The 27,024-nt window shown below is 40.5% G+C and overlaps 1 protein-coding gene across 3 annotated transcripts in view; it reads right to left on the minus strand.

Moving 5' to 3' along the window:
* Positions 1-2,231: 2,231 nt before the first annotated feature.
* The window catches only part of kcnt2a (potassium channel, subfamily T, member 2a), a 60,225-nt gene continuing 35,432 nt past the window's right edge, over positions 2,232-27,024 (minus strand). Inside the window, exons 12-28 of one of the 3 annotated variants that reach the window (XM_061242302.1) lie at positions 25,259-25,322; positions 24,092-24,200; positions 23,751-23,859; positions 22,928-23,077; positions 22,274-22,503; positions 20,256-20,469; positions 20,055-20,160; positions 19,697-19,869; positions 19,130-19,201; positions 16,374-16,508; positions 14,635-14,746; positions 13,028-13,129; positions 9,300-9,383; positions 8,626-8,754; positions 4,812-5,112; positions 3,096-3,180; positions 2,232-2,670 (exon numbers count right to left, since the gene is read on the minus strand). In XM_061242302.1, coding sequence (XP_061098286.1) covers positions 2,553-2,670; positions 3,096-3,180; positions 4,812-5,112; positions 8,626-8,754; positions 9,300-9,383; positions 13,028-13,129; positions 14,635-14,746; positions 16,374-16,508; positions 19,130-19,201; positions 19,697-19,869; positions 20,055-20,160; positions 20,256-20,469; positions 22,274-22,503; positions 22,928-23,077; positions 23,751-23,859; positions 24,092-24,200; positions 25,259-25,322 — 2,293 coding nt within the window. In that variant the 3' untranslated portion in view covers positions 2,232-2,552. Of the gene's footprint in view, positions 2,671-3,095; positions 3,181-4,811; positions 5,131-8,607; positions 8,755-9,299; positions 9,384-13,027; positions 13,130-14,634; positions 14,747-16,373; positions 16,509-19,129; positions 19,202-19,696; positions 19,870-20,054; positions 20,174-20,255; positions 20,470-22,273; positions 22,504-22,927; positions 23,078-23,750; positions 23,860-24,091; positions 24,201-25,258; positions 25,323-27,024 lie in introns of all 3 variants that reach the window. The other 2 variants (XM_061242304.1, XM_061242303.1) reach the window with 2 other exon arrangements.

The raw sequence follows: 27,024 nt of genomic DNA on the forward strand, positions 1-27,024 counted from the left end.
TTAGTCGTGGGCCTGTTTTTATCCCTGGTCCTTTGGGTATTTTGGTTCTGGGAATGGGATTAAAGAAACCCACTTGTATTGCACATTGTTACTTTATGTCACGACTGCAGGTTCCCCCGATACATGTTTTTTTCTTTGAGAAAATCCATTCATCTGTGTTTGACCCCAAGTTATGACAGTTAGATACCACTCTGACTGTGCACAAGCTTGGCTATTTCAGTAGCAAAGTTAAGCATGTATATACAGGAACAGATCATTGTCTTGTTATATGCAAGCTTTCAACACTGAGAATGATGTATTACCTGACATTATATACAGTTAACTTATCCAGATCAACTTACATAGCCTCGTAATCTACTTATACAGCTGGAATTTTACCATGGCAATTCTAAGTAGCTTGTTAAACATACTGTCGAATGGCAGAACCAAATTGGATATCAAACCCATAACTTTGGAGTAGCAAGCCCAGTTGCATAACCATTAAGCTCCACTACCACCCCAAAATGAACTGGATCCATTTGGTGTTCCAATGTAACTGTGACACAAAATTGTGTAACTGTGATCGGTGTCAATTACTGCCTCAAGGAGATTCAATTTCTGGAAATCATTCAATACTAATGTTATTCATGAGAACACTGGCTGGAAAAATATCCGAGACTCTGCTCATGCGCTTACTAAGATGTTGGAGCATTTAGCATGCAGACATTATGAGGGCTTGCTCCCAGAAATTGCAGTGCTTGCAATCAGTTTTCTAATGAGAGTATATACACCGCAAGGGGTTGCGTTTTGGTCAGGGGCTATTACCCCTTATACATTAAACATGAATATTTAATTACACTGTATATTGCGGTCTACTGTATGTGCAACACTATATCATCATCACTGTATAAAATGAAGATAAACTGTACACAAAAGATTCCATTATTATTTGTATTGTTTTTGTAAATAATTTCTAATACCCCATAGCCATTGGTAAGGGTTAGATTGGTTGCAGTTTTCTTAAAGGGCCCACTGACTGTAGGCCAAATGTAAACCGTCTTTGGAAGTTTGTGTATGTAGACCAATATAGTGCCTTGCAAAAGTATTCAGACCCTTGACCAATTCTCGCATTGTATGATACATTTGCATTTTGTCCAGTGGTATTTGATTTAAAAACACTGAAAAAGCTCCAAGTTTACACAGATGAAAAAGTAAGGTAAGAATCCCACTAAGGATCATACATCAGGCTGTGAATCAAAAAGAAAGGTCTGGGAATCAAGACTAAAGAGCATACTTTGAAGTTAGGGATAAAGTACAAATGCATAAATTAGGAAATGAGTACGAACTAATATACAAATGTTTGGATATCCCAGTGAGCACCGTTAGGTCAATAGTCAGGAGGTGGAAGCCATATCACATCATCCAGGCACTGCGTAGAAAAGCCACAGAGAGGCAAAATCTCTGCATCAATCTGCCCTACAGTGTATGGGAGGGAGGCAAGAAAGAAGCCATTACCCAAAAATAACAATTTTAAAGCACATCTGAAGCTAAAACCCAGCTAAAACGTAGACTGTAATTAATCTGTAATGGTTTGTAATAGAGGACTACATTGTTGTGCTAATGTATGCTTTGTATGTATGCTAATGTATTGTTATGTTTATAAAATTCATTTGGGTGGCATGAGAGTTGTATACACTCAAACTAAATTTGCCAGTCTGCACTTTAAACTCATACTTACTGTTTACTTTTAAATCCAATATGCTGGAGTACATACAGAAATGGTTGGTGCCTTGGCGTGCACTCCACCCCCTCACTGTAGGATTACTACTCCTGTCCTGTGAGATCCTGTGCTATATGAACATAATCCAGCACAATTGTGTTGATATATTTCTACAGTAAGTAAATAAGAAATATTACAAAACCTGGTGAATGGAATCTACAGTAAGAATGTAATAACTAAAATGTATGAACCAGACCAAAAATATACCATAATAGTTTGAACTTTCATATTTTTGCTAAGCATTTGGCTTGTTAAGATTAAAATAATTGGAAGGTCTTATGCAAGCATTTTTTAATTTCTTGAATGTGAAATTTTTTTTTGTTCTTTTGTTCCCAAAAAATGAAAGCTTAAAACATAAATCAGAGTCAAATACTCCTTTATTTAAATATGTTACGGACTCCAAGTGTCCATGCAACACCTTCAGTTGAAACTGTTTTGAATACATCAAGAACTCAACTTGAAACATGTTTTAAATTGTCATTTGAGAGGGATTCTTCTGTCACTTCAACAAAAGACTCTCTCTCTCTCTTTCCATCGGTAGGGCTTGCATTGTTTGCCGTTTTAATTTTGGTCATGTGCTGATTTATTAACAGCAAGGTGAACCAAACAGTTTCTTGACTGTGCATCAGTGGTCTCTTCAACGAGAACAAATACCATCGATCCACATAAAAGACAACTCAAGGGAAAAAAGATAAAACTGCAAAATGTATTTTAAGATACAGTTGTGATCAAATGTTCCAATAAAAATAAATAAATAAATAACCTTTGTGGCATACGTTGTTCAATGTTACAGTTATAGTTCGGTCTCATGTTTTGTCTCCAGACTAATCTCTGTGTAGTTCCCCATGCTGCTTTTCCTGCTCCCTGAGTCTGTAGAGTCATATGACAAAGGGTCCGCACGTATTATGTACCTGAAAGACACACACACACAAACACACAGCAGCTTGGGTTGATAAGTAATCCTCTGTTGTGTTCCATTCTACTGTGCTACATTCCACACTGACCTCTAATTAAATCTACCCACAATGCTCTTTGTTTATACCTTTGGATAACTAATTAGAGCAAGCTCTTTGTTTTCTATGCAAAACTGGAAACATTTCTCAAAATTCCAGCTGCTGCCAAATCATAATTAGGCCTACAAAATAAAAAACATAGCACTTAGCCAAATAGTGTTCAGCCCATTTAAAATCACGAGAAACATCCCAGTAAGGCTCCACCATTCTCAAGATTGTCCAGTTATCAGCTGATTGAGATGCAACTGCCATCAGGGCTATAAAGTGGATGATTATTGTGGCACTCAGGACAGCCTCTTGCATCTGGGCTTCTGCATACTTACACAATGTCATTTAGCTCGAGTCTGGTGTCAGGAGTTGGGTTGATTAAAACATATGAGTGTGTGCTCTGGTTGTCATTCATTTCATCTGTAATGAAAAACAGAAAGAGTGCAACATCATTTCGACAACAAATTTAGATTTAGATTGCGTTTTAGCTTCAGTCTCATTTTAATCATTTGAATATTGTCAGTTTTAGTCTACTTTTAGTTAACAAAAACTAACCAAACTAGTTCAATTCTACTGAAACATTTTCACAATTCTTTTTAGTGGATTGTTCTTGTAAATGATCCCTGACTGACATTTCTACACCAATGCTACAATCAAGGATTATACACGGTTCAGGGAACAAAAATGATGCATGAAAATGAAAGGGATTTTTCATGGAACAAAAAAAAGGAAATTAAACCCCACCAAGTTTTCTAGTGAGAAAACACTACATTAAGAGTATGTAAAAATAACAAATGCACACCAGCAATGAAATCTACATAAAAAACTAAATAATTGATCAAACTAGCATGGGTTGATGGTTTGATGAGGACCTAAATGTTCAGAAAATTGGTAGTCTCTTGACTGGACCGCAAACAGGTTGCGTGTAATAATACGTTCTGTAAATGCCAATGGTAAAATCAAAGGTCAATCCCATTTCCTGCATCTACTGACATGATCAACTCTCTGTTAGTCATTAATTATCTTTTTCCCACTGAAGGGTTCTTGTTTAGTTTTTTCCCCACAGACCTTCCTATCCTGCTTCCTATCCTATCCCCTATATGGTAAATCCATATCCAATATGAAGGTAATGGCCATTAAAAACATTAAAATATTAGGGCCATTGTTTTTTTTGTTTTTTTTACCTGCAGTTAAAGAGGTTGATAAAGGACTTACTGAAACCACTAAGCAATCAATAATTTGTAGTACTTAATCATTTCAATGAATTATTCAGATGTTTTAGTGATGGGCTAGAGCAAAAGCCTGCACCCACACTGGCCCTTGTCTGATAAGACAAGACACCCCTGGTGTATACAACGCTTTCACCAACAAGCTCTTCAGTTGGTCCTTAATTATGTGATTAGTTGCATCACTAACTGTACACCATTGATCATTGCCGTCGGACTGCCTATAGTGATGCCTTGCAAATAATAAATCTGGACAGAAATTCAGTTCATGATGTTTTCCAGGTAACATATTACCAGGAAACTTGTTTTAATAGTAGGCCGTAACCCTTTGAAGGGTAGTTTTTTTAATGTTTTTTTTTTGCCTTGAATGTTTGACAACTCCATTGCCTTCAATTACTAGTCATAATTACCCCCTATTTCCATGAAATAATTATATCGCTGCAACTTGATGCACATCAGAAAGTTATCGCGCTAATGGAACACAACTTTCGACATATGATGCGCCAGACTCATTCGTTTGCCAGAGGTGGATTAGAGTACATCTAATTCGATTTAGTGCAATGGAAAATGTGGTCTCATTTTCATTTGGCGCTTCTGTCTCGGGAGATCCGCCAGTTTCTGAACCCGCATTTCCCACTTCTGGTACTTGCCATACACAAACCCTCGATTTTACTCGGTTACTCACCATACCCAAACCCTCGATTTCCCTCCGTTACTTACCATACCCAAACCCTCAATTTCCCTCGGTTACTCACCATACCCAAACCCTCGATTTCCCTCCGTTACTTACCATACCCAAACCCTCGATTTCCCTCGTTTACTTACCATACCCGGCAGTGGACAGCCCGATGTTCTTCATGCGGTTCTTCACCAGCTCGGCCAGCTCCTGCCTCTCGGAGCGGCGGTACAGGCTCATGCGCTGCTGGTTGATCTTCTCGCCGCTCCTGTTGAGGCCCCGCGGGACCCTGCGGCTGAGCCTCCGGGCCCACTGCATGCTCTTCTTCCTCAGGAGAGGCCTGTCCGACTGGTCGCTCGACATGGAGCTGCGGTGGCTCCCGCGCCCCCCGCCGTGCTCCTTGGTCTCTTTCGTGTCGTCGAAGTCGTCCACGCTCACAGAAATCTGGGACTGTGATTTTGGGAAAAGCTAAAATTATCTTCAGTCACACTCTCTCTCCTATTTATTTTTGGAAACCAGCTGTAATATGGCATTTCAATTGTAATCAGGAATTTTATTGTGTTTTACACCCTTTGCTTAGTGTCATATCTCGTATGCATTCTAGTGATAATCAACATAATTATAGAGGAAAAGCATTCAGACCCCTTCACTTTTTAAATAGTTCATAGTGTTGTAGATTTAATTTTAAATTAATAAAACATATATTTTTTGCCCATCAATCTACACACAATAACCCATGATGACAAAGTGAAAAGATGTTTTTAGAAATTTATTAAAAATCAAAAACTGAAATCTTTCATTCATATAGGAATTCAGACCCTTAATTCAGTACTTTCCAGAAGCCCCTTTGACAGCTTACAGCTTCAAGTCTTCTTGGGTAAGTCTCTGCAAACTTTGCAGACCTGGATTTGGGCAGTTTATCCGATTCTTCCTGGCAGATCCTCTCAAGCTCCGACAGATTGGATGGGAAGAGTCTGTGAACTGCCATCTACAGGTCTCTCCACAGATTTTCTATGGGGTTTAAGTCTGGGCCATTCAAGGACAGTCAGAAACTTGTCATAAGCCACTCCAGCCTTGTCTTGGTTGTATGCCTTGTGTTATTGCCGTGCTGAACATTGAACTCTGCACTCTGGAGCAGGTTTTCATCAAGGACCTCTCTATATTTGGCTGCATTCATCTTTCCCTCAATTCTGTCCAGTCTCCCTGTCGCTACTGCTGAGAAGCACTCCCATAGCATGATGCTGCCACCACCATTCTTCACCATAGGGCTGGTATTAGCCAGGTGATGAGCAGTGCCTGGTGTTCCCAGACATAGTGCTGCCCAGAGTTACATTTTTGTGTCATCACACCAGATAATCTTTTTCCTCATGCCCTCAGAGTCCACGCGGGCAGTCATATGCCTTTTACTCAAGAGTGACTTCCGTCTGCCACTCTACCATGATTCATGGGAGTGTTGCTGAGATGGCCGTCTTTCCGGCAGGTACTCCCATCTCTTCAGAGGACTTCCAAAGCTCTTTTAGAGTGACCATTTGGTTTTTGGTCACCTCCCTGACCAAGGCTCTTGTTTCCCGGATACTCAGTTTGGCCGGACGGAGTCATGGTGGTTCCAAAATTCTTCCTAAGTATTTCACAAATATTGAGGCCACTGTGCTCCGGGGAACATTCAAATTCTTAGAAACAGTTTTATACCCTCTCCCTGATGTGTCCCTCACCACAATTCTATCGCGGAGGTCTACAGGGAGTTCCTTGGACTTCATGGCTTGGTTTTTGTCCAGACATGCAGTGTGAATGGTGGGCCTTTATGTACACAGGCATGTGCCTTTCTAAACTATGCCCAATCAATTAAATGTATCACAGGTGGACTCCAATCAAGTTCTAGATGTATCTCAAGGGTAATTAAAGCAAACAGGATGCACCTGACCACAATTCGGGGGGCCACAGCAAAGGGTCTGAATACTTATGTAAATGAGAGATTGCAGTTTTAGATTTTTAATACATTTGCAAAAATCTCTAAAAACATGTTTTCACTTTGTCATTATGGGTTATTGAGTGAAGATTATAGGGCAAAGATTGCAATTTTATCAATTTAAAATTAAATCTACAACACAATAAATTGTGGGAAAAGTGAATGGGTCTGAATACATTCTAAAGCCACTGTATATGGAATAATCATTAGACACTTCTTTCAAGTTGTTCTGGATACGAATATCTGCAAAATCAATTGTTGTATAAGTAAATTTAGAACAGAGGAAAGCACAAGCTCTTAAAATAATAACAGAATGTACACTGTATTTATCAATAAACAATCATTTTTACAATTTAGGGGAAAAAAAAAGAATTTTACTTCAAAACATATTCAAATATGAAACAATATATTAGTCATATTGGTGGTACAACAAAAAAAGCTGTTTGCCTTGAGGCTGAAAATTGTTGTATCCTCTCTGCTGAATTCAATTGATTCCTCAGAGACATTATCAATAGTGGCAGCTGTTTGTATGGTCTATCAAGCAGAATACCAACTTAAACTCTGAGCTAAATACCTCAGACTTGTAAATCCAACTTAATTAGTTTACAGAGTAATTTATGGAGCATGGCCCGAAATTACACTGCAAGAAGATTTACTTGTGGGGGGAAATAAATGTGCTTTTGGATCTGCTTAATTAATATTGAAAATGCAATAGGCAGACGCGATCAATAAAGACAGCTGATCCAATCCAACACTGACTCATCCACCTCCATCATGCACTGATAAGAAAAATTGTTTACTCTTAAATTTATTTCAATATATAACTGAGGACCTTCAAATCAGCATTCTATGAAGGCAGAACTCCAGTGCTGAAAAGTAGAAGCAAAGAGCTTCAAGCAAACTTTTGATTGAGAATTAAATGTGAATATAAAATCAAATGCTCAACACAATATGTTTTTTTGGGTTTTTTTTTTTTTGTCCCTCTACATGTATAGTTTGGTGAATTCACAAAATAGTCTTGGAATTCACCATGATGTACATAGGGACAAAATACAGTAAATAACTCCTGCATTGATTTGCAAGTAAAAACTTTGGTGTAATATTGATTATGTAGAATTCACTATGGGACACTATGTCATTGCAATGTTTTGTATCCTGAAAAGGTGCTTCATCGACCATCCAGTTACAGAATCCTGTTACTATGACTTCTGATAGGGCAATTGTGTACAGCGTGATAGCCATTCTTATGTCTCCCGTTGCTTCTGCTTACACTCTGGTTGCAGTCATGGCACACCTGTCGAATGTGAGCAAACTTATCTCAGTGGTCACTGCAAAACATTGCAAACTACAGTGACGGTAGCATTTAATACAGTAACCTCCAAAAAAAACCTCATGAGAAACTGACTTGGTAGATGACAGTGTGATATTGTCAAATCATAGTGCTTATTGTTGGGACGATAAAGTGTATAAGTATTTGGACAGTGGTACAATTTCTGTTCTTTTGGCTCAGTACTTCAGCAAATTGGATTTTAAATGAAACAATGAATATGAGGTCAAAGTGCAGACTGCCATCTTTAATTTGAGGTTACTTACACCTTACTTACACATTTGGGTTATCTGTGTTGGAATTCATTCCTTTTTATACATAACCCCCCCCCCCCCCCCCCATTTTATGGGACCAAAAGTAATTGAACATTTGACCTCTCAGCTGTTCCTAATTAGTCGAGTGTATTCAACTGCTTCCCTCATAAAGGTATGAGAACACTTTCGGTATGTAGTCTTGATTCTAGGCTTCTGATTGCCTTTGGAGTTTGCCAATATGAGGGCCAGAGTTGTTCCAATGAAAGTCAACAAAGCCATTATAAGCCATATTTAAAGTGTACCTGCAGTGTATCCTGCATATTAGAAATGTATGGCAGTAACCTGATGTATACCATTTGACTTTTACTTGGATTATTGAAAGATTGATATAATAAAACTGTAAAAAAGCTGTGTACCTCTGACTTTGGTGAATTCTGGGATTCTGTCCGGTATATGCCAATGGGAATATCTCCACTAGAGGAACAGAGCTTTTGGTAGAGCCGTCCATAGGTCCTAATCCAGAGGTCATCTTCTTCAATCGTCATCTACAGGGAGAAACAAGGCAAAGGAGTCCCATCAACAAGCCCTCGTTAAAGCCCTCATACAAAGGCATACAAGAAACCCAAGCATTCAGACTACAAAGTATGAGTAATGCTTCAATGACTAATGGTGTATTTTTTACAAGGTGATGTCCTGCTTGGAATTATTAGATAATCTGACTAATAATGTGAGATATTCTGACTGATAATGCAACCAGTAACTGGGGAAACTGAACCCCGCCCTACCCCCAACCCCCTGCCCACCACAGAATGAATGTGCATATTGTCCTTTTTTCCTGTGGGGAAAAAAACGAAAAAGGAATATGCACATTGTCAGTACATCACCCAAATAACTGAACCATAACATAGTCACACTATACACACTATTTCTATGTGATGCTGTAGAATGTCTTGGGCACAATCCAATCACTGGCCATAGGAGTATGCTTCGACTTCGTATGCCGAAAACTAGGCTGTAGATGAGGAACTTAGTTTCACCCTCTCTTAAAACTTCACAAAATCACAATACAACTAATAGACATGGCACTTACAGCACACAAGAACCCAGACCCTGGAGTTGTGTCGAGGCCAAGGAGAAGTCTGGTTATGGAAATCATATAGTCCTTGACAAATGACTGCAATAAGACAAAAATCAAATAACAGAAGCGCCGCATGAATTTTCAAACAGACTCACTTCACATACTGTGACGACACTACAGGGAATTGTTACTGTTATTAAACTGTTACTGAGGTCAATAACTGTTTGGGAGACAAACTATGAAAAAAATCTAAATATATTTAACAAAAGTTTTTTATACAGTACCCTCCAAAATGATTCACACCCTTGATGAAGATGAGCTAAGAAAGGTGTATAAAAACAGCGCATAATTTTTGGTGGAATTATATCATTACATACAAAAACAACTGTTGAGAAAACAAGATTTTGTTAGTTATATTTTCCCCCAAAAAAATGTGTGTTCACACAATTATCCACGCCAATTTTCAGTACTTTTGCATCTGCCTGCGAGGATAGCACTCCTGAGTAATTTCCATTGTGGGTGTGTTCAAACTCTCAAAGTTTTTCCTCATTTCCTTACCTTGCTTGCATTCTATGATTCCTTCAGAACATTTCACATGGAAACATACGCATAAGGAAGAACATAGCACATTTTCCAGCTACATTGCTCAGTCGTGGGTGGCGTGGTGCTGCACCGTTGCTTCACAGCAAGAAGGTCCTGGGCTTGAGTCCAAAGACATGCAGTTTTTAGTAGGTTAGTCTAAATTGCCCCAAGGTATAAGTGTGTGAGTGAATGCTCGTGCCCTGTGGTGGACAGGCAACCTGTCCAGGGTGCATCCCTGCCTCTCGCGTAGGCCCTACCATCGTGACCGTGACCATGACCACGAATAATCGGATTAGGTAATGGATGAATGGATCGCTCCACATCACGAGGATGTTGAAACCCCACAGCACATACATGCTCATATCTTAAATCATAAATAGCATATTGTACAGTAACTACCTCTTTGGACCAGAGGTAGAGCGGTTCCCCTCCTTCCGGTTCCTTGGGACCTACATCCACCAATCTCTAGCATGGGAACTTGACACCAACCTAACAGTAAAGTCAGTAAAACTCACCAGCGAATCTACTTCCTTCGACAGCTGAAAAAGTTTGGTGTCAGTCAGAAAGGTTTGATCCACTTCTATAGAGCTGTGTGAGAGTGCGTTCACATTTTCCACACCATCGGTCTGGTTCGGGCACATAACCGCCCACGAACGGACCCAGTTTGAAAAGGTAGTTCAACCAGCAACAAAAAATATTTGCTGGAGACTTTTCTTTTTTACAATTGCTTCTCTGTACAATGGCCGAATAATGATGAAGGCAAATGGCACCACGACCGATCCCTCACACCCAGCATACTATCTCTTATACTGTTATTACTACTATTACGATGATGTCTGGGTATCTGTGATGTTACATACTATAAATTGTCTTGTCTTGTACTTTATTCAGTAAAAGTAAAAATCCAATCAACTTTGTGTTGTCATGGCAATAAAGCATTGAACTTGAACTTAAACATTTCCATTTTGTAAATATTTAATAGAGCAATGACAAAGTAAACATTGTTTGATTTAATGTAACGTCTCTTAATTTTATCATTATGGCTCCCAGTCTGCCTCTTCTTGCTCTCTTGCAGGGTACTTTAGTCCGTTTTTCAAGGCTCTAAACAATTATCAAATCAACTATTTTTGATGAGGTTCAAGTCCACGTTTTGATACAGCTTGTTAGCTGGATATTTACTTATTCTAAATTAATCCTCCTATTGCTGCAGAAGAAGTTGGTAAGCTTCGAACACTTGCTACATCCTGCTACTTCTTTTGCAGAAATAGGAGGATTAATTGGAAGAAGTATCCACAACCAAGGGGTCCAGGAGGGCAATTAAGCGATGAGTAAGTAAATATCTAGCTAACAAGCTGTATCAAAACGTTGGTTGTGGATACTTCTTCCAGTTCATCCTCTCGGTTAGCTTCGGCTGCCTCATCCTCCGATGTCTGTCTCTCTCGCTCACGCAATTCTTCCTCTGTAAATTCTGATTCAAAACTGTAAGGATGTACTTTTTAATCAAAACCTGGATGGGTGGCCATCCATCCAACCATAAGTCTCTGCGTTCAAGGGTGGAGTTTGAGCGCCCATTAAATGATGTCACCGGATGTGTTTGTTTTGAGAAGTTTTGCCCCATTTTTACACTGACGGTGATTTAAAAAATGCTGACACAGATAATTTAAGCATTTAATCCAAATAAGCTCAACTGAAACAAGCGTGACAGTGCTCCTTTCACAATTTCTTGATTATTCTTGGAGTATAGGTTTCGGATTCGTGTTTCTGACCCTTGAGCAAGCCAAATTTGAGCTTCCTGACCAGGTTTTTCTGGCCATGCACACGTGGTGGTTTTGGTGTGGGAAGGATGATGCTTATGATGAATAAAGTGCCATACCTACAGTGAAATATGATAGTGGAACTATGCTATTCTTAGGTGTTCTTTTGTATAAACTCATCCTGGGGTTCTTACTAAGTTCAATGGAATGACGAACAACTGTGAAATCTGTCTGAGGGATAATTATTCCCTCAAAATCCAAACAAAATCCTTTTATCTGAAATGAGTTATGAATATAATTTTCCAATTTTTGAGAATATTTGATAGCTCATTACCAGCATTCTGTATTTCATACATTCTTCTTTTCTCATCTTTTATAATGTAATGGAATTGCACATTTTATGAAGTTGGAGGGGGGGACTTTATTTATACTGTAAAAAACAAATGTAAGGACAAACATTGCCTGAGCGTAATATGCCGTACAGGGAATCTTGGGAATGGAAAAGATGTCCTGGACCACACGGGTGACAGGTATAGGCCTGCCGTACTCTCCTTCCTCAATTTAGACCATGCAATCCTGGGAACGTGCATCACTCACGAGGCGGAGTCTGGCAGGAAATGAACTGGCCTATCGCATCCTGCAGCTGCAGGCTTATAGAATCCTAGAGGAGCCGGCGATAAGGGCGGCATTACTGGGACGTGTTGTCATGTCACGCATGTTGCTGTGCGTTAAGCTAAAGTGGGCAGGGACAGGGCACACGCTACGCCGTGTGTGGTACGATGTGGCTGGTGACGTGTGGCTTTGTGTCGAAGGCGCAGACGTGTGGACTGATAAGCTTCAGACCCTTGTTATACGTACTTTTCTTCTTTTTATTCCCGATTGCCTCACCTGGAATCCAATTTTGTGCGATCGTAGTGTTTGTGTGCGACTGTGTGTGCGTGTGTGTATGCGGTGCGTGTGTGCCGGTGATGGCTTAAAAATTTACATTTTAAGCCATTCCTCCTGTCATATAAATGTGTTCACAGTTAAGCATGCTGTACCAGACTACTGCAACCCTTTGGCAGGGAAAAGGTGAGGTTTATTGCATTATCGTAGTAAGTTATAGTATCGATTTCACATTCACAGATGTAACATCGATAAGCCAGAGGATGAATTGTCTTCTGGTTTAGTCAGGGATTGCATGAAGTGCACAACAGCTGCTGCAGAAGGCACTCCCGATGATTGACACGTTTGTTGTGTTGCAGCGCCCAACTGGTTCAAAGGTGATTAATGAGGATGCCCGGCACAGAGTGGCATTGTAGGAGTGGCAGACGTCTGGAGAGGCGGCGTGGGGGCAAAGTGCAGGCCTTTACAGGTGTTAACAGCCGTGGGTGACCCGGCATTTGTAAACGGGGAATAAGTTACCTGGTAGAGGAGAGTGTCCAGCATGCTAACGCTGAACACTTTTCCAGCGGCGAACGGCAGCCGGAACATGAAGGCCAAATTGGAACCTTTCTCGCGCTCCTTCTGCTCAAGGGACACAGGGAAAACAACGGAAACCGTTCAGGGCGAAGAGAGGAGAAGCAACACTGCCCTCTTCTGACGGCTGTACCGCGATGCACAATTCATCACGGCACTCACACCGTCGACGCAAGGCTGGAATAAGTGACTGATTCTGTCGGATATTTTGCAGCTTACGATCGTCAGGGGTTGGGATTTTGTTACATTTTCATTAGGATAAAAGTCCCCAGATGGTACAGGCTGTGAAACATGGGAGACAAACCACACTGTCAGGTTTTGACGGTTTCTTCTCAAAGAATTTCAGCTGTCAATTACAATATTTGAATATGCAAAGCCATCTGTTTAATCATGTTTTTTTTTACTTCTGTAAGTGTGAATTGCATATGAAGTATTATAACGCACACAGCAGAGCTACCCAGTGCCCTTGCATTATAAGAGGCACAGGTATTCTGGTATGTAGGACATTGCTGTTGTAACACTTGGAATAGGTCTTTCACCTATACTGCATCAGAATAAACTGTAATATACATTCACAGACTGAAAGCTGATATGGTGAATAATGCAACAGTATTTAAAAAAAGACAGTAATAATGACTGTGAAGTATTAATGTCTAAGCTTATGAAACAATGACCAAGCAAAGGTACAAACGTCCCATGAGGCTATTCGTTTGTGTGAATAATGTCAATATCATCAGCTAAACATCCAACTGGATAAATGGCTAAAATGTGGATAAATAATGTACGATTTTTTCACCCGGACTCAATGCCAGATGGGAGAGCAGAGGAGGCAGTGAAACGCTGTTGTGTCTCAGGTGACCTGGCCTGTTCACCCCCACAGAGTGCAAACAGCAGGCTAGGATCTATCTGTGGCTGAATCACACGTCTCAGACTGTACCAATTTGCCCTGCAAGATGAGGCAGTAAGTGAGTTTCTTCACTGCTGTCCAGGTTATTTGAATTAACGGCTCATGTACTGTGCCTCATAGTCACAGGACATCGAAAAGCTTTTAGAAATGCCCAATAGCATTTAGGGTGGGCAGTTTGAGAGTTATCTCTTAGCAGGTGGGTGGTGGAGGATTGTGGGGGATGGTTCAGTGATGATGCTTCAAACCAGCAGGCAATGACGCCTACTGTGATACCTACTGTAATGTAAACTATAATATACTGTATAGTGGCTAAGCTGAGATTCAGTGGTTCAGCAGTCTTGTTACGCCTTGCATTATCAACATATGTTAGGCTAAAATACGGTGCAGTCAATTTAACCTGCTTACAGCTGACACTGTGTTCGATCTCAGTGCGGTAAAAGATATAAACACCATTATGCCATGGTGCTAAGAAATACTATTATTTAATCCCAGCTGTGCTTCCATGACATCAAACAAAAATTCCCAAAAGGAACCTCAGTATAAACATTGGATGAACTGCCTGTTTAAATTCTTTATTAATTGTGATTTTGGAAATACACAGTGCAGTTGCCTTCCCAAACAAAAAGTTTAATAATTTGTCTCATACCTTCTCCAGTTTGGAAAGGGCCAAGGAGTAACAGTCTTTAGCTCTGAACTGCATAAACCTCATATTGGCAGGGTGGGTGAGCTCCGTGATGATGCTGAGACTGGAAAACAACCTGAGGGCCAAAGCAAAAATCAAGATCGTCATATTCAAAGTGGCCATTTTGACATTTTGTGGGCCAATTCAACTCAAAATTCTATAGTTTAAATAAAAAACACAAAAGCATTGTTGAGGCTATCGCTACAAAACATTTCCACTTACTTCCATTATTGACCATGCGCAAATACACAGCTTGAGACAAGGCTTTTGGCTGTTAGAGAGCACAAGGCTGTAGCTTGTCAGTATGTGAGTCTATCTCTCAGGATCTGTGAGCAAACCACACGCCATATTATTGGAGCAGAAAAAGCCCCGAGGGCTTTGGAATGGCATGTGCAAGGAAAAATGACAAATGATGTCACTTAAGATAAAATAAAGAAATAAGGAGGTCAAACGAGAGAGGCGACATGCCTCTTTGTCTCTTCTGTGCTTCTATTGGAAGGTTCAGTGTATACTGTATGCCGCCTGGGTCCTGAATCTGCAACAGCTATACTGTACATAGAGCAATAGCAAACTAATGTATAATGAGTTTGATGCCACCTTTTCTTTATAATAGAAAACCAACATTGCCAATTCTCAGTCACTGTAAATTATAGCCTACGGATTCTGTGTCTAAGTATTTTCACAGGTGAGATGGTACATAAAACATATTTTATGTATAATAGGAAAGGCACTGAGGAAATGGGTTTAGTTCATCAAGGATCATTCAGACAAGATTATTTTCTTTTCTTTAACATTTTTAGCCCAAATCAACTGAATGCTTTCCAGTCAATTCTAATGAATCAATATAATGTCCCCCAATGAACCAAGAGCGCCCGTCATGTGGAAAACAGTCACTGGATTCACTTCGGCCTTTCCCATAGAACACTGCTTTTCACAAGTCATTACATTGGGCAATTTGCCGTCTCTGGTATCAAATTTTCTCTTGCGCTATGACAAGGTTGCCAAGGAAACAGGCACGGTCCTTTTTCTCTTCCACTTTTCCATCACCGAGCCCCCCTCCCCCCTTCATTTTGTTTTTATTCCCCTGTCCAGTAGCTGTTAGCAAAAAAGATCCGTCTTTCTCTTTTTAAACCACTGTATGGTTCCTCAAGGGTAACACACACACACACACACACACACAAAATCTGTATTGCGGTAACCACTTATATTCTCTATACTCACTAACCTAGCAGTCTAACATTTACAGGAAGAAGAGTCCAACAGAAAACATTTAATGTGAGAACTTCCTCGGTAGATCAATCTTTTCTTTTCTTTGGAAAGGATCTGTGCTGTGCTCCGCCTACCCACAATGCACCTGGTCCCACTGACAAATTGAGGTGTCTTAGTGACTGTTTACCCAGCAGGGACACATTGTAAAACAAAGGCCAAACAAAGGGGCTGCCCCAGGAAGGCTGGCAGATCCAGTACCTGTCCTACCTGAGCTGAATAAACATCCGCAGCCTGACTGGAACTTTATGCAATTCCATTCATCTGAAGAGTTACTGCAATTTTGTCTGCCTGGAAGTCTTCTTAGGTCAGCAATGTGTTGAGGTATTTCTCTTTATTGCCAGCCATAGAGACCCAGTGACATGCAAGACCCTCTGCGTTCCCCTACCTGAGCAGTTTCAGGTTTGGGTTCTCCTGTCTGAAAAGGACTCTCGTACCTGAAAAGTGTTTGGACGTTGACGATGGTTTTGGCATCGGCCATGTAGTCCTCCTCGGCACTCATGGTACTCTCCTTGTCCACCACCACCACGTTGACGGCAAAGGACACACCACAGCGTAGCAGGTCATCCAGGCTTCGGGGGGAAGATAGGAGAAACACACGGTTAAACTGCACCATTTCACCATAAACCTGCTCAGGTTGTTACAAAAAGTTCAGGACAAACGCTACTCAGCCAGGCTGAATCTGAGTGTCCGTTCAGAATGGGTGAAGCTGGCATGAAAAAAGCTGTTGTTTCACAATGGGTTTGAACCGGAAACCTGTATAACCAACCATTTAAAGAAACAATTAACTGCTTCAAAACCAATACAGGAATTCTCTTTGCAGAGGAATGTACACTGGGTCTTGTCCAAAAACCCCCGTCTTCACATACCTCTACAACATTCAAGTATTGATTGTTGAATGATGTGGAAATTACAGCACGTAGACTTTCAATATTATATACTAATAGTATTAAAAAAAAGATGTACTGCAGAACATAAAAATAATTTGATTTGATCACATTGAACAGTTGTGGTTTACAGTAAACACACTGCCTCTCTACAGGAGCTGTGTCTCTCTCTGGTGCTATTTTCTTTGCCATTCATAGTGACACGGTCACTGTGTACAAGGGCTACTGTGTTCAGCCGAGCATACCACCTGTGGCTCTGATTGGACCCTCACTGCAGGTTGCCATAGTGAGGAGAGGTGTATATGTGTGTGTGTGTGTGTGTGTGTATATATATATATATATATATATATATATATACAGTCCTGTGCAAAGGTTTTAGGCAGGTGTGAATGCTGTAAAGCAAGAATGCTTTCAAAAATAGAAAATGTTAATAGTTTTATAACATGAATGTGTCTGTTGAGAGTATGTATTTATATACTTACCTTATATACTTTATATTTTGTGCAAGAAAAAAACGTGTGGAAATGTAATGCCATTTTCTGCCATCTAGTGGAAAAATATTGGTTCCTTAGCATATGATTCTCTCACTGCTTTTGGGGGAGCCTCTAATTTGATTTTAATTTAGACTTAAATCTTCTGTTGCTATAACCTATCCACTTAGAGGTTTGATGCATTGTGTGTTCAGAGATGCTCTTCTGCTGTAATGCGTGGTTATTTGCATGACTGTCACCTTCCTGTCAGCTTTGACCAGTCTGGCCCTTCTCCTCTGACCTTTCTAATTAACAACGCGTTTCTGCTCACAGAACACAGTCCAAACATCATATTGGGGAAGAAATATGATCAAAGTGACTTTGACTGTGGAATGATTCTTTGTGCCAGATGGGGTGGTTTGATTATCTCAGAAACCGCACTGCATTGCTGCCACATAATTGGCTGATTAGATATATACAGTGGGCTCCAGAATTATTGGCACCCTTAATAAAAATGCATAAAAAAGCAGCATATATTAAACAACACAGATAATGATCTACAGTACATTTTATATTTAAACATACAAAAAAAACAACAATATACTTTTATTTCAAAACATTTACTCTCATGTTTCAATGTTTTTTTATTTTATGGAAAACCACAGGTGCCAAAATGATTGACACCCCTAATGATTATTGAAGATAAAATCAAACAAAGTGAAATTGGCAATACAATTTTACTTGAATTTAATTATTCTCAGTCTAAAGGAACTATATTATGTCATTCCATCACTTCCTGTTTCACTGGAGTATAAAAATGAGGTAACATGCAGAAGCCAAATAACAATCAATTCAGAAGACACAGACGGTAATTGACCATCACAAGTTGAGTAATGGGTACAAAAAAATACATGTATGGTTAAATATACCACATCACGCTGTAGGGGCAATAATAAGTAAGGGATAGGCTACAGCAGTAGAAGACTTAATATGTCAAAAAAATAGGTCCCAATAAAGCTGGTGTACAGGTCTACCGAATAAAAGTGGTTACTGAGTGTATATACTGTATAATAAAAAGTTGTTCATCAATTAGATAGTAAGGTCAAAACATTACATTTGGCATCTATAGGAAATATGTCACAAAAATAAAACAATAGTGGAGGCAACAAGCACACAATACACTGAAATAGATTAATGACCATATATATATACAGTACTGTCCAGAAGTCTTAAGCACCCTAGAGTTTATTATATGTTTATTTTTTTGTGTATGTTAGTATAAAAGAACACATTTTAGATTTCCAAATATTCATTTTCCAAAAGATTGAATTTTACAGAGACATTTTTGTATTTAATAAAAAAGTAACATATTACTGTAAGCAATTTACTACTTTTTATATAAAAACTTGGTCAAGGCTGTCTGAGATCAGAAGCAAGGAGCCAACCAAAGTCTGCAGAAGAACTGTGTCGAGTTCTCCAACATGCTTGGAACAACCTCCCTGTTGACTGTCTTAGCCAACACTGTCCTGCAGTTCTATATCTCAGAGAAGTGATGCAGTTTTAACGCCGGGTTGTCACGAAGGGTGGTCACAAAAAATATTGATTTGATTCAGTTTTGAACTATTCTGCCAAATTACTAAAATGTAATGTAAAATGTATAGTACTTTTATTTAGGACCTTTCATTGAATTAATTTTGAAAGAACCTTATCTGTACAGAATACAGGTGCCTAAGACTTGTGCACAGTACTGTATATATATATATATATATATATAAATTTTGTTTTTGGAGAAAACCACCACGGAATTTCCAACCCACGCAAAGAGTTCTCACTTACTTGTCAATGGAGCCAACCATGTAGTAAACCATGGGAAACCAACAGATGGCCTCCAAAAACTGTGTGTCTGGCCTGGAAAATGAGCAGCGGCAGTTCAGTCACCCTCAATGTGATGCGTTTAAAAACAAAGAACAGGAATAAGCTGTGTAATGAGTAATGAAGACGAATGTGTCTCTCGCACATACACTTGGCTTATCTTCAGGACATAAAAGAATGATGGATGAAAACACATGTATTGGAAGAGAAGTAGTTAGTAGTTATTAGTAGTAGTATTAGTAAGAGTAGTAGTAGTATTAATAGTGGTAAAAAAGATTAAGATAAGATATGCTTTATTGAACCCTGTGGGGTCCTTTTTCCTCTGCCTTTAATCCAGCCTAGTTACTGTACTTAGGAGCAGCGGGCAGCAATATTGCAGTGCCCGGGGACTGAATTCAGTGCCTTGGTCAGGGCAATGGCATGACTATACCTAAGATGACACACAGTGTTCTTTTGTTGTTGTGGTTGTTATTACAGACAGCTATTACAGACATAATTCAATAGAAAAGAATAATAGCACAACATACTTACTGATTGTCTAAGAGCAGCACAATGGGGTTCAACTCTTTCTGTGGCCTGAAGTAAGCTCTCAGCGGGACAATGAAGTTGTACAAGCCATTCCCTGCAGTCTCGGCAGAGACTATTATCACCTTGTTTTTGAAGTGGTATCCTTTGGCATCTTGGTAATTGTTATGTCTGCAACCCTAATATGAAAGAAATGCATCAACCTAAGTAAAATTGGCTAATAACTTTACGGTGCCAGGTTACAGCCCCTTGGTTATTTATCCGACAGAGAACGGTTTATCCAACACTGCACGGTCCTCAATCTCGCATAACTTGATAATGTCACTGAGTTAAAGGTGTGTTTCCAATATAAAAAGTAAATTACCTTTTCCAGACAGAGACAGCAGAACGGCGCTTTTTCTTTCAGTAAATGGCAGAACATCTGGGAGCTTCCAATATAAGGCAAATTTGGAGGATATCCTTTCACATAGCTTGCAACAAAAAAGAGACAGCGTCAGATTGTGACAAAATTCTGAATTTAGTACATGCAATAATTACTGGATGATATGATCATTAACGCACTGACCCATCATCCGATTCGTTTTCCGAGGGCGACGTTTCGTCCTCTGATTGGTCGGTGAATAGGTCACATGTCTGGAGGCAGGAGGGGTCAGCCACTTCCAGCACAGTGGCAATGCTCGGCCTTCGGCTCCCCGTCTTGGCATCGTCAGTGGGCAGCATCAGCGTGGGCCTACAGTCTGTCCTGCAGCTGGTGTCCTGCAGGTCTATTGCTACGGTACCTTAAAGAAAACAGAAGACCTGTAAGGCTTTTTAGTGGACATTACACACCCTGTTGTGATTGTACCCCAAAAGGCACTAAGACAAGGGTGCGCAGCAAGGGCCGATCCGCTTCAGGATTTTGAGCTCTTAATTATTTCATTCGCTAAATAATGTCTTGATCAGACATTTGTATATGTACAAGCTACAGCTGCAGCCTGAAAGAGTGTCCTAAAGATTTTACTGTGTTCAAGTACAGGAATGAAACAACATAATTTCTAGAACGCTGTCAGAAAAAGAAATCAAAGTAATTGGTTGGAACAAAAACAAGCTCGCAGAGCGGCCCTCCAGGACCGGAGTTGTGCACCCCAGCGCTAAGATGAAAGCATGTTTTAGCTGGTGGCGCAAGATAGTCAATATTGCAATTTTTTCATTGTAATGTTAACTGGATGCTCTTGCCAAGAAAAGTGGGCATGCTACAGTCAGTCCCTGCCAGATATTAAAGTTTCACAGTATTGTCTTATTGTATTGTTGTCTTAGATCAGTAGTCAACAAACAGTTTGTAGGTGTTTTATTTGATGCTGTGCCATAGATTTTTTTTTGCATTAATAAACAATTGTGTGCTAAGCAAATCCAACTGAAATTAGGGCAAAAATTAGGCAAAAAACAATGTGCTTTCTATGAGCAATACATTGAGAGTATTAGGATATCAATCTTTATTTTCTGAGTTAATCAATACATATTTTAGGGAAATGGCCAGCTGTATGCACCCTTTAAAATTATTTACTCGGTAAAAAGTCAAATTACTTTCAGTCTGGAATAAATTATATAAATTGTGATGCTCTACAAGATCAAGGTTTATCACTTATTTAACGACTGTGAGACATAACAAATTATTTTAGGTGACATTGTGCACAAGAATTATATTTTACTGAGCATAGACCATTTCCCCTGCCTGCACAGCTCACTTTTGGATATTGTGGCGCCCCTGCTCCTGCATGTTGCGCCACGTGGGTAGAGAACCCCAGAAGGGCCCGCACAACGCAACCCTGCAACCGTTATGCATTGGGAGAGGTATGCGAAGGGGTCTATTTTCCTAGGGAAGTGATGGGGAGATCAGCACCATGGAGAGAGAACTCTCTACCTGCAGGTCCAGGACCCCGGGCAGCGCACGTAAGTGAACACGGTGGAAAACTACTGACTCAGCTGCAGCTCTTTTCCCTAATGAGCAGGGGAAGATATTTAAGGCGCGGTCGAGGCTGCAAACGGAGTCGGTCGGCGCCTATGCTGAGGAAGGGAGAGCAGAGGAAAGAGCCTCTACCGTACTGACCTGGAGGATTAAACCTAAAAGGAGGCCCCACCATTACCAACGGACACGTGAGGATAATTGAGCCCCCTTACCTAACCCTATCTCTGTGTGCTTCCCCCAGCCCTGACGCGGCCCCGGAGTGAAGAAGGAAGGAAGCCCTGAAAAATACCCCGGTCTGGGAAGAACCTAATTTAGTTTTGCCTCAACGGCCCTTTTATTTTCTCCCGTTTTACTACCCTTGCCCTGAGGGGGGGCGCTATCAGCAATACCCCAACGAAAAAAAAAAAGAAAACAGAAAAAATAAAAAGTCTAATTTTTTCTGGATTACTGACTCCTGTGTCTTGGATTTCAGCTGGGTCCACCCACGGCCTCAGGATTTACCCCCAGGCACCACAATATGTACACAGGAAGTCCACTCTGTTGAGTGTAGAACAGTCTACCCTTCCCCACAGTAATGATGACGCTGTGCACAGGAAGTGCAGTCCAAGGAGTCTGCGTGTCTACTGCATTGCCCTTACCCACACTAGCAATGATGCTGTGCACAGGAAGTCCAGTGGGGCCGTGATAGCCAGCCAATGATGACTTATTTTTGCCTTTCTCTTGCTTCGTCTTGACGGTAGAGTTTTCCTCCTTGGTGATGTTGATGTAGAAGCAGGTGTCTGAGGCGCTCATGATGTACTGGGGTCCCGGGTTCAGACAGATGTTCTTGTTGTCCTCCCTGCGCACGCCAATTAGGCATACCCCGTACCTGTGGAATGCAAAAACCACCAGCTATCCCCTGAGCAGACTAAAGAGTTCTGTACAACCTTTGCTTCTCTAAATAAATGCCTGCCCATATTACCACAGTATCCACAGACCATATGGAAAAGGTTCAATGTTAGCCGTACAGCCAGTGGGTAGGGAGAGCGGTTTCAAGATGGCACGCGGGAAATAAGTTGACTTCTTGTCAGTCTAATTAAACAATGCAGCTGTTCCAACCGCCTCATTAATTACAGTGTACATGCAGTTGTTTTGACTGACTGGCACTGTATGTCAGTCTCCCTTTTAACAGGGGTGTGATACAGAATCCATCGCTAACTGAGTGATAGCATGCATCCGGAAGTTTCCCAGGGATAGGTGATTAATGATAGAATCTTCTATGGCAAGCGTGGAGTGCAAGTCTTCCGACTCACTTCTTGTGGGCGTGGAAGGATGCATAGGTGAAGCTCTTCCCCTCATAATCAGCGAAGAAGATGCTCTGCTCCAAGACAATGCTGTACACCTCGTTTCCAGAGTATTTCCCACTCATTCGCTGCCACAGTTCAGGAGACTGCTGCCCTTCCCTGGAAAAACCAGTCACCTCATCATGCTAATAGACTTAACTCCTAATACTGCCATGACAACTGTACTATAGCAGCAACAACAAAAACAACAACAGTAAAATCAGCAGTAATAATAATACATTTATTTTACAATATATCCATAAAGCCTTCGAGTGCTTAACAGTAAACAGTGAAGTTAATGACAAAGTAGAAAATCATTTAAAAATTCAAACAGAAGTCAAACAGAATGCATCAATAAAATAAGATGATGAAAAGAGAAGAAAGCAGGAAAACAATTTAATAAATAAAACAAAGCATAAGAAACCAGGGCACCATAAATGGGAGCAGGGATTAGAGAGGAGATGGGTTTCCATGCAGCTTTGAAAAATGTTATTAATTATGGATAATGATACATAATTAGCGTAATAGGTTATGTAATTTAATAATCTAAATATAAAAATAATCATATTACGTAGTAATTGTGAGCAATAGCTCTCCCTGTGACATCATTCATTAGCTTGCCCGCAAGCACGACAAGAGCTTGAGCCATTCTGGGCAATACACAACTGCTTGCTAATTGGTATTTCTCCCAGTCTTCCGGGTTCAAGCATATGACCTACTGGTGCACCGCTCGGCATCCTAATGAGCGCATAATCAAACAGAAAAGACATGCAGCTGCATTGTGGGAACTCACAGTCCCTGGGAGGTGTGCACGAGGAGGGTGATGAGCGTGGAAGTGGCAGGGCACACACAGTTCAGGGCTAGCATGGCGTACTTGAACTCCTCCTCGCACACAACGTGATCTGAAAACATGTTCATCCAACCGAATACAATTACACGACACCTGGCAATCAGACCATTATCTTTCTTTACTTGTGCATGTTATGTTTACTCTGACAATTCAAAGATTCGCTGTGTAATTAGGTGAGTTCTTTCATGTACACCTGGATGTGATAACTTTTCTTATTACTCATTTACCCAGGGCACAGTAAAAAAACGCATTATGCCATTATGCTGTGGCATTATTTACAGTACCTGCAAACTTCACATGAAATTTGTTTTCTGGCTTGAGAATCTGGACATACAGCGGGCAATTCGGAGCAAAGTCCTTCACTGCCCATGCTCTTAAAATTGTCTGGTGATCCTGGAATATAGAAATATTAAGAGCCACATGCATAAACACATGCACACACACAATATAATTGGCAGTAATGAAAAATAAATTGTTGGCAAATTTAATATAATCTCTGTGCTTTGAATCTTCTTTACAGTAATTAGAAACTGAGGACTCTCCACAGGAGAATGCTCATGCCTACCTAAATCAATTTTGAATACGATAGAAAAACTGAAAATACAATTTTTTTTTTCATCTTGGCAGAAAATGGATATTTTCCACCTCCTAAAATATTTCAGTCCATTTTACATGTTTGTTTTCATTTCACATCTGTTTGTGTCTGTTAAATTAGCCCTGCCAATTCCGCAGTCTGTTTAATGTCCCCATTTTAATTTGTTCGAAGAGGCAAATGGGGATTCTGACAGACTATCTCTGTACAGTGCTCATTATTACTGTTACAGCGCTGAAAGCCCCCTTGGGTCATAATGGAGCTTTGATGGACAGGGGGAGTGACCTGAAGGCATAGGCAAAGCCAGGCAACAGCAACAGTGGGCGTTAATTGAGTGTAATGGTGATCTGGGATGAGACTCCCGTGGCTAATTCCCCGGTATGAGCAAACACTAACGAGGGCACAAATGAGCGCCTACTGGTTCGGGCTGTGACCAAAATGAAAATGGCTCAGCTTTCAGTACCCTAGCAGCTAAACAGAAGGGCCACATTTCACGCGCTGTCTCTGTTGTGTTTGGTCCTTCGCTATTATTTATAATGGAGGTGAATTACGCATTCAACTGTGTGATGTTTGAAACGCTCCTGTGTGGAACTACCTGAGAAAGGGCGGCTAAACGCACCGTTTCCAGCTCACACTGACAGATTTCACTGACTACGTATCAGCTGCGCAATTTAACACTGACACATATTATCGAGAATTCTCCTGAAAAGGGCGAAAAGGAGGAATGCTGCAAATGTGCCCCGAACTGCCAGTCTCAACTTCAAATAAATTACAGCACAGCAGCCATCAGTCATAGCCGTATTTACTGACATGGATCCTGCTAATTAAATCTGGAGGGGCACGACCTCGAGCAACATACCGCAGCTGTGCGATCCACTTCATAACGACTGCTCAAGATGAAGCAGCCCTCAGCATTGTCCAGCCTAGGAAAACAAATATACATATGAACAAGTTAAATATACCATGGAGATTGCACTCCTAATGTGTCACAAACGCCAAACTGCTGCAAATGTGCATGAGTAGTATGCTGTATGGCTACAGAAACACAACATGCCTTAAGCCTCGGTCGGATTTCAATACAGTAAGCAAGGGTTTGAATACTGAAAATTGATATGCTCTAAGTGTTAAAGAAATTTGAAGATCAATAGAAAGAAAACAGCTTAGAGAAGAGCTGTTTGGGAAGAAATAACGATCATAAAAAAAAATCACTATTTAAAATCTTTTGATGTAGAATTGTCTATTGATGTGGAAAACAAATCAAAATACTTTAGACTAAGTAGTACCAAAACTGATTTTGAAGCCTACTGACTGATGTATGTGCATTTAATGTTTTGTATTACCTTAAAAGACCAGGTAATAATTTGTCTAAATGTAAAAACCATATACTCTATAATGTGGAAACCTACATTACATAGGACATTCAATAAAAAATATTATAAATAATATTTTTGAAAATATTTTCATTGGAACTATTTTTTGTCTTCCAAGACATTAGCATTATATATACTAAAATTATTGTGTGTTCAGAGATGCTCATCTACTTACCACTGTTGTAATGTGTGGTTGTTTGTGTTACTGTCACCTTCCTGACAGCTTTGACCATTCTGGGCCTTCTCCTCTGACCTCTCTCATTAAGAAAACTTTTTTTGCCCACAGAACTGCTGCTCACAGGATGTTTTTTGTTTTTCGCACCATTGTCTGCAAACTCTGGAGACTGTTGAACGTGAAAATCACTGGAGATCAGCAGTTTCTGAGATACTCAAACCACCCTGTTTGGCATCATTCCACAGCAAAGTCACTTAGATCACATTTCTTCCCCATTCTGACATTTGTTCTGAACAACAGCTGAACCTCATGTCTTCATGCTGTTATGCATTTAGTTGATGCCATATGATTGGCTGACTAAATTTGTATTATTTGCATTAAGCGGGTGTACAGGTCTACCTAATAAATTGCTTACTGACTGTAACTTAAATTCAGAGATAAGACAATTCAGGTTCAGTAAGTAAATGTCCTCTCCAGTATTTTTTTCCAATCACCAGGATTTGCTCATTAGCACAGTTCTTTAGCCAGGAGGTAGAACTAATTAGCTGAGTTCATGGTTGGAAGAAACACATGGCAGGAATTTTACTTTCTGAGACCTGGACTTTCCACCTCTGTTGAAGTGTTCAAAAAAATTGTACTGTAATTGTTCAGTTTCTGCACTCTCCATTCCAACCAGAAGATGGTAGTAAAGCACAGGCAGCTCTGCTGTGTCCAGTGCAGTCACACGGTGTGTGTGTGTGCTCTGTTCAAAAGACACAGGTTAAAAACCTTTGGTCCTCACTTCTCACTGAATAATGATAATGAATAATGTGTGTGTGTGCGCGTGTGTGTGTATGTGTATTTACCTTCCCCCTCCCCATTTTCCATTGCGCCTCTAGTCAGTGCTGTGTCCTTCACACCTGCACACAAAGGACTGCAAGCTTTCACACTCCTCCGACAAGCTCTCCCAAAGGCCAGTGGCTTGCAGGCATAAACACGTGGGGACGCACGGGCATAGTGTACCATCAGATCCGGACTGTGTAGGGCCATGCAGAGGGGGTGCGCACCTGGCCGCAGCATTGCCAGGGTAGGGAGGCTTTT

Source organism: Conger conger, chromosome 5, assembly GCF_963514075.1.
Source record: "Conger conger chromosome 5, fConCon1.1, whole genome shotgun sequence".
Classification (NCBI taxonomy): Eukaryota; Metazoa; Chordata; class Actinopteri; order Anguilliformes; family Congridae; genus Conger; species Conger conger.